This window comes from Polyodon spathula, unplaced genomic scaffold, assembly GCF_017654505.1.
Source record: "Polyodon spathula isolate WHYD16114869_AA unplaced genomic scaffold, ASM1765450v1 scaffolds_1362, whole genome shotgun sequence".
Classification (NCBI taxonomy): domain Eukaryota; kingdom Metazoa; phylum Chordata; class Actinopteri; order Acipenseriformes; family Polyodontidae; genus Polyodon; species Polyodon spathula.
The window spans coordinates 13,687-20,770 of NW_024472842.1; the positions used below are offsets into that span (position 1 = coordinate 13,687).

Here is a 7,084-nt window from a genome sequence, read left to right on the forward strand (position 1 = left end):
TCAAAAAAAGCGAACCTTGACTTCTTACCCGGCGGTCACCTCTCAGTTGGTTAGAGAACGGGTTTCTGGGAAGTGTAGTCTTTTCTGACTATTTAAACACCAAAAACCATTTAGTTTTTTTTGTTTGTTTGTTTGTTTGTTTTTTTAAAATGTAAATTCCGTATTGTTTATGCAAATTGGGATCTTGGGCACGGGGTCGTTGGAATAGTCTTTTTCTGCTTGAGTTAAGGGGCGTCTTTAGAGAGATGGCGATTAGCATGAAATGGCAGGTCTTTCGCTTGTTACCCATAATCATGTTAGTAGTACCTACCTTGATAGTGTTAGTAATTTCCCCTGAAGCACCATGCAAACTGTTCTATGAAATCTCTCTAGTTCTGAGAAGCATACAAAACATACAGTCCAAACAAAAGAAAAATCCACACTGTTATCAATATCACACAAAGATGAAACGTCATCGCCCAGCCAGTTCAATGCATTTAGATGCAGCTCAGGCTAAGCAACGCTTTCCAGTTTAATTGTAAATCAGATGCCACATCAAAACCCATTTTACTGCTCCAGATCATGAATGCGCAACACGCTATGTGATTTCTTACCATTCACACGCCGCACTGTATGTGCAGGTGAATGCATTCGCATTGGTCTGGCTTTACTGTAATTCGATTTTTTTGCTTTGAAACACTGGACCCATTCAAAAGGCAAATTTATATCAGATTTTCCGCTTAATCCCGTGTGATTGCGGAGTCTTCCACAATGTACCGTGTTAACCTCTGTAACGTTTCATGGAAGTGTAAGTATATTCGCCACATTTGGTAATGAAGGGCTATAGTTAGTTGTAATGGATACGAATCCAGCTGATCAGATTACGAGTTTGAACATCAGTGTTCAAGCAGTTGAGGTATGAGTTGCTGTCAGATTTAGCGTGGATTTTATCAAGTTACACTGATGCTATGTAGATAATACTTTCCAAATACGATAAGAACATTTTAAAGGAAGACCAGAGAGTGGTTAAGATCAGTCCTCGTAATAACAGCTCATGAGACTGATTCCCCGCTGTAGGCGAATTGTCCATAAACACAGTTACTAAGGAGGCGCAGGTAAGTTCAGGTTCACCTAGCGAGGTTCTTCACCCTGTGCTAAATGTTCTGAGAAGCTAAGAGAAGCTTTAGAGTCGAGGAACAGTTTCATGAGAAGCACACTTTGTAGAAACGCATTTCTAAGCCGTACGTTATACTGTATTTTAATACCGGTTATCTGCTCCAGTGTTGCACAGATGAACCCTGTTTAAACTAACCGCAGCCTGCAGTGTCAGACCTGTTTCACCCACACTGTGAACCACCTCACAGTCTGTGTCACATCACTGACCTCCAGCCTGCTATGCCATAGGCCTACTTATCTCCCAAGTAACCCTATATGCAAGACTTGATATTGGAAACCGCATCACGAATAAAACAGTACAGTACTTTACAAAGGGCAAGGTTCTCAGAGCTTTTTACTGAAAATGAGCTATTAACACAGTGTTAGAACAGACAGTAAAAAATGCAACCAAACCAGAAATAAACAAGTGACATTTAATCGAAAGCAGTTTTGTTTTTGTTTCATTTGAACCTACAATTTGGAGTAAATATCCCAATGTATATTTCAGCTGTTAACAGTTCCTCGGGTTTTTAATAGTGTAAGATGTAAGAAACTCGTGGCCAATATCCTCAGCCAGTCGAATAAGTTTCAACCGCACTTTGACACATCGCTCTCTCAGGCCATGAGAAATTACAGTCGTTTATCTGGGTGAGCGTGAGATTACAACGAAGAAACAAATTAACAACGTTAACTTTACATGCAGTAAAGTGAGTTTCCTGTAGAGGGTTGCTTGTATTCTAAGTAGGTGGAGCTTTGACATTGGGCTGTGTGAGATAAGTTTTGCAGATAAGCACCAAGTTTAAAAACAACCAACATTATCCCGATAAGAGAGACGGAAGCGAGTCGTTATTTAAAGACAGTCTAGCAGCATTTTATTGCAATTGCATTTGTAGTTGTTTGTTTTTTTCTTTTTTGTTTTTCGTTTAAAACCACGAATTATGCTGCCAGTAGTTCGCAAAATGTTGTTAGCTGGCACTATACTGTCTGCGGGTCTCGTTGGGTACCTCTGGAGGGACACGTTTGAATCAGGTATGTGCAAAATCCTTCACCTCCCTTCCTTTCCAATGCTTTATTGGACCTATATGAATCTAGAGCAGTATAATCCCTGTTTAGACTGCATTTGCATATCTTTCGATCTACCCCTGCTACAATGCTGCACACGCCTGACCCAAGCACCATGTTATCGGATTCTCAGCTGATGCGTTAGCCTTGCACTATTAGCGTTTGCTCTGGAGAGACGGGCGCAGGTCAGGCTGTCAAATTTGCTTGCCATATGTTCAATCGAAACCAAACTTTGTCGTGGACCTATATTTCAGTTTTGAAGTGTGTGCATATTAAAAATAGAAGCATCGTATTTTAAGTTGGAGGGCACCGTGTATTAAAGCTGTTTACGGCCCCTGGTTCACATTTGAACTGGTGTCGCTTTATCGTTCAATACAATACATTACATAGAAGCGGGCATCAGATGTTTCCGAGTTTAGTTTTAAATGTATTTCACACACTGTCTTTCCTGGGGTTGTTTCTTTCTCTGTCAGGTTTGCTCAGTCGTTCAGTTCAGCTCAGTGGGTGAAAGTTTCGTCAAAATGAATTAATCCATCATAATTCACAGATTCTGCTCAAAACCACGAACAATATCCTAAAGCCTTGCGAGGAAATAAAGGTCTGCTGTACAAATAAAAAAAAAAAAATTGTAAAACGATATAGACTGGTAAACCTGATGCAAGCGTGTTTACATGTGGGCTGTTTTATGTTATTCATGTTTGCGCTAGGGCCCAGTGGTGGGTTAATCCGGCCCTGCCTGAAATACCAGTTAGCGAACTTGTTATATTAAAGTGTTTAGTATCAACTATGCAATTCATTTTGAAATCTTTTACCCGTTAATAGATCTTTGTTGTTAAATTGAACGGCCAGTGGACCAGTTTGCGCAAACACTTTCTAGTCCAGTCACATACTGCCGCCTGAACCAGCTTGGAGCACCATTATATAAGGGGTAGCCCCCTGGAAAGACTTGCGTATACTCAGAGTTGCAAGTCATAATCACACATACAACATTTCTCACTATATATTTCAATTAAATGAATAGTATTTGACAGTGCCTGCACTGCGCTTCAGTGCACAGTACAATCTGTAGTGCAGTGCAACCTTACCCTGAAAAAGGGTAAACCAGTTTTTTTATATGGTGCTGGACGCAAACGCAAATTCAGATTAGTTATAAAGTTCATGCTACAGTGAAGGTTTCTGGTCCAAGTGCAGTTTTTATGTTTTGTACATGCTTTTATCTGGTGTGAAGTTGTTTTTCATGCTTTAATATAATAATAATAATAAATTATATAATACTAATATTATAAATTAAAGGCAGGCTGCATTGTTCCAGTCAATTCTTCATTTTCTTAGCCTCCATAATCTGTGGCACATGAATGAGCCCCCCCCTACCCCCCCCCCGCAGTATACACCAATAACTGCATGAGTTATTTAAATAATTTGGTATGTTTTGATATGATTGAAACTGTTGAAGCGAATAGCCACCATGTGATTTCACAGCATATGGATCGCACATTACCTATTGTAGGTTGTGTTGATGGGGAGAGGGTATTGGGTTATTAAGCATCTTGTGTCTTTGCTGTCAGACTCGCTAAAGGGAGCCCGGGTTCTAGTCACTGGAGCCAGTACAGGGATCGGGGAGCAGATGGCCTATCATTACGCACGGTTCGGGGCGCAGATCGTCCTCACAGCCCGGAGGGGAGCTGTACTGGAGCAGGTGAGCGAGTGTCTTGAAACGTAATGCAATTTGTATCCTATGCAGGGGTGGAGGGTGCAAACCTTTCAGTCAGTGTCTGAACGCAGTGGCAGTTCCTTTCAGCCAGTGTCTGAATCTAATGGCAGTTTCCGTTGCAGAAACTCAACACCCAGGCCTGGGATTAATTCAGAATTCGGGAGATCAAGACAAACGCCACACTATTTAGCAGAACATGGTTTTATTGAAGATTTGTGAATTCAATGGACAATTGAAAACTTGGAAATTACAACAGAGTATTGATACAAAGTGTGGCCTTCTGCTGATAGGCTTAGTTAGACCATTGCCTAATAAACATTTTAAAGCGAGTAGTGGCAAAGCTATTATAAAGTACAACCATGGCTCGACCATAAACCCAGATTTTATTCAGACTCCAGTGCTCACTAACATACGTTGTTTGCATGTGATGACGGGATGATCCATTCAGGGATACCAGGATATTTAGTGAGCAACAGGTCTTTTTTGTAAATTCACATTCAGTCATCTGTCCCAATATTTGTTTGAGGGGAGTGTACATGTACAGTGCAGAACTGTGAGAAAGCTAAATCCAGACTATAAGCACCTATCTTCAGTCATCTTGCTGTATATTTACTCAGTGTTCGAAAGGTTAAGGACGACTTTAATTTGCACAGGTTTTATTCATGTCAGATTCCTGAGTTGTGCAGTTTGTTGTCACCAGGTTGTAAAAAAGTGTTTGAAGTTAGGAGCTGAGAAAGCACTGTACATCGCTGCAGACATGGCAGTGCCTACAGATCCTGACAGAGTGCTCAAGTTTGCAGCAAAGAGCTTGGGTGAGTGTTAGTAGAAGAGTAACCATACGCTCAAGATCTGATGCGATATATGCAGGACACAATAAAAACTTTGCGTAATGTTTAACAAGATAAAATAATAATTAACAATGAACTGACTTGTTTGCCAAACTTCAGATACACTTGGTTGATTCATAATACATTGCTTCCTGGTACTTTTATATTGGGACCTCTCAATCTGGCACTGTATTGTTCAATTAATAGAATTGAAAGATGTCCGTATAACACTGTTTCTATTACAATGGCCTTGAAAGCTCCCTTAACGACCTGAGGTTAGATCAAAGTGGTGGACTGGTAGCCTAGCTATGCTTTGTGTGTTCCCTTTGCAGGTGGTTTGGATTACCTTGTGCTCAATCATATCGGATCCAGCCCTTTCCAGATGTGGAATGGAGATGTGGATCATGCCCGCTGGCTCATGCAGGTACTTTTCATTGGGACAATCTCCCACCCTGTGAAATGGGTTCAGTGTGGTTCTGCCCCCCTGTGAAATGGGTTGGGTGTTGTTCTGCCCCCCTGTGAAATGGGTTCAGTGTGGTTCTGCCCCCCGTTAGTCACCCAAGCGATTAGTGTGTGAGGACTGCCTCATGATCTAGCTTCTTCTGTTTAGGGGGAATACATGAATGTTTTATTATTGTTCCACAGTACCTTCTTGATCCAGGAGGAGACCCAAAGGCTGCATGCATGTTCTTTCTTTATTCCATTGCAGGTTACAGCTCTAGCATGTCTTACCCAAATTGCAATCTTGCAGGAATACTTTTTTCTGATATCACGTCTGTTAAGCCCACACCACTGTATTTGTTTGCAAGGTTTATCAGAGGTAATAGAATTCCCAACATCGGCACTTCTATAATTGGTAGGATGCTACTATCAAACTTTCTATAAAATTCATTTTTGCTCTTGAATTACTCTTTCACTGGGAATTTGAACTCGAACTGGGATTTTCAAAACAACTTAGTAGGGTGGAAATGGAAAATCCTGTTGCTTTTCCAGAGATAATATTCATCTTCTGTTTGCAATCTGAGGTGAATTACTTGAGTTACATAGAGATGACAAATTCAGCCATGCCCTTTCTGAAGCAAAGCAACGGATCCATTGTCGTAGTGTCTTCAATTGCAGGTCAGTACAATATGCTGTCTGTATAGTCAGGAAGCATGCCTCATGCCTTGTTTATCTTCTGTGGGTGATGGCAGGGAAGGTGGAGGTTGAAATGGTAGCTGAGCAAAGTGAATGCAAAACAGGGCCCATGCTTTTTCAATAGTGGGGAAATATTTTATTTAAGAGATAAAAAGAAATTATGAACAGTTCATATTTTCACTGCATTCCATACTGTTTTTTTTGTTCAGTTTCATATATATATATATATATATATATATATATATATATATATATATATATATATATATATATATATATATGTTTCATAACCATTGATTAATACTCACATTTTAAACACTCCTAAATCTCTGGAGATCTTTCTTAGTCTTCCATAGCTCTGTCCACGACTGATCCCTGAACCTTGTTTGCTTCCACAGGAATGATTCCTACTCCATTCACAGCTCCCTACTCAGCAACCAAGTTTGCGCTCAGCGGCTTCTTCGGAACTCTGCGGCAAGAGCTGTCAATGAAGCAGGAGAGCATCTCCATCACAGTGTGCATTCTGGGGCTGATTGATACCGAATCTGCCTTGCGTAATGTCAGGTAAGCTTCCCTCCGGCTGCCTGTGTGGCTGTACAACTGGGGCACCGACGAGGTGCACTTAGCCCCCCTTTTCCCTCTAAATTGAATTAGGAGCATCCACATATGCTCTCACAACAGCTCAGTGGACATTGTCCGATCCCATGACCAAGCCAATTGTCTGCTTACACCCAGGCCAGTAGGGGCCGCTGTAGCGTAAAAAGGAGACACTACCTGTGGAATCCCCAGTGAAGATCACCAACTTTGCACAGCTAGCCAGAGGAATGTTTGTGTTGTTCATTTCAACTGTTGTACCAGTCTTGACAGTAACAATTGCAAAAACTGTTTTCAGGGTAATAATAATGATACTAATACTACTACTACTACTAATAATAATAATAATAATAATATAATAATAATAATAATAATAATAATAATAATAAGGCTACCAATATTAATGTAAATAATAAAAATGCAGACAATTATAATACAAAATTAAAAACAATGATGATAATAATAACAATTATAATAATTAGCAGCTATACCTTAGCTAAGCATGTCCCGAAGCTTTTTTTTTTGTTTTTCAAAAAACATATTTAAAATAATTAAAAAATAAGCTTGTTCAGACCTGTGCATCTCTACAGAGTAAAGAAATATCCCAGGGGTCTCTGCG

The 7,084-nt window shown here is 40.2% G+C and overlaps 1 protein-coding gene across 2 annotated transcripts; it reads left to right on the forward strand.

The window, feature by feature from the left end:
• Positions 1–1,883: 1,883 nt before the first annotated feature.
• Positions 1,884–6,740, forward strand: LOC121309572 (hydroxysteroid 11-beta-dehydrogenase 1-like protein). Of its 2 annotated transcripts, XM_041242558.1 has the most exons (6): positions 1,884–2,163; positions 3,762–3,892; positions 4,608–4,719; positions 5,067–5,158; positions 5,760–5,853; positions 6,270–6,740. In XM_041242558.1, exons 1-6 carry the CDS (start codon positions 2,073–2,075, stop codon positions 6,437–6,439), a joined length of 690 nt encoding a protein of 229 aa, XP_041098492.1. In that variant the 5' UTR covers positions 1,884–2,072; the 3' UTR covers positions 6,440–6,740. The 2 variants fall into 2 exon arrangements, with proteins under 2 accessions (XP_041098492.1, XP_041098493.1); XM_041242559.1 differs by lacking the exon at positions 5,760–5,853 and having other exon boundaries at positions 6,270–6,355.
• Positions 6,741–7,084: the final 344 nt, after the last annotated feature.

What these genes read in the sequence shown, in the direction of transcription:
- LOC121309572 (XM_041242558.1), top strand. Translation starts at nt 2,073, where the DNA reads ATGCTGCCAGTAGTTCGCAAAATGTTGTTAGCTGGCACTATACTGTCT. An exon ending in GAGGGACACGTTTGAATCAG is followed by an intron (nt 2,164 to 3,761) that starts GTATGTGCAAAA and finishes CTTTGCTGTCAG; the next exon opens with ACTCGCTAAAGGGAGCCCGG. An exon ending in GTTTGCAGCAAAGAGCTTGG is followed by an intron (nt 4,720 to 5,066) that starts GTGAGTGTTAGT and finishes TTCCCTTTGCAG; the next exon opens with GTGGTTTGGATTACCTTGTG.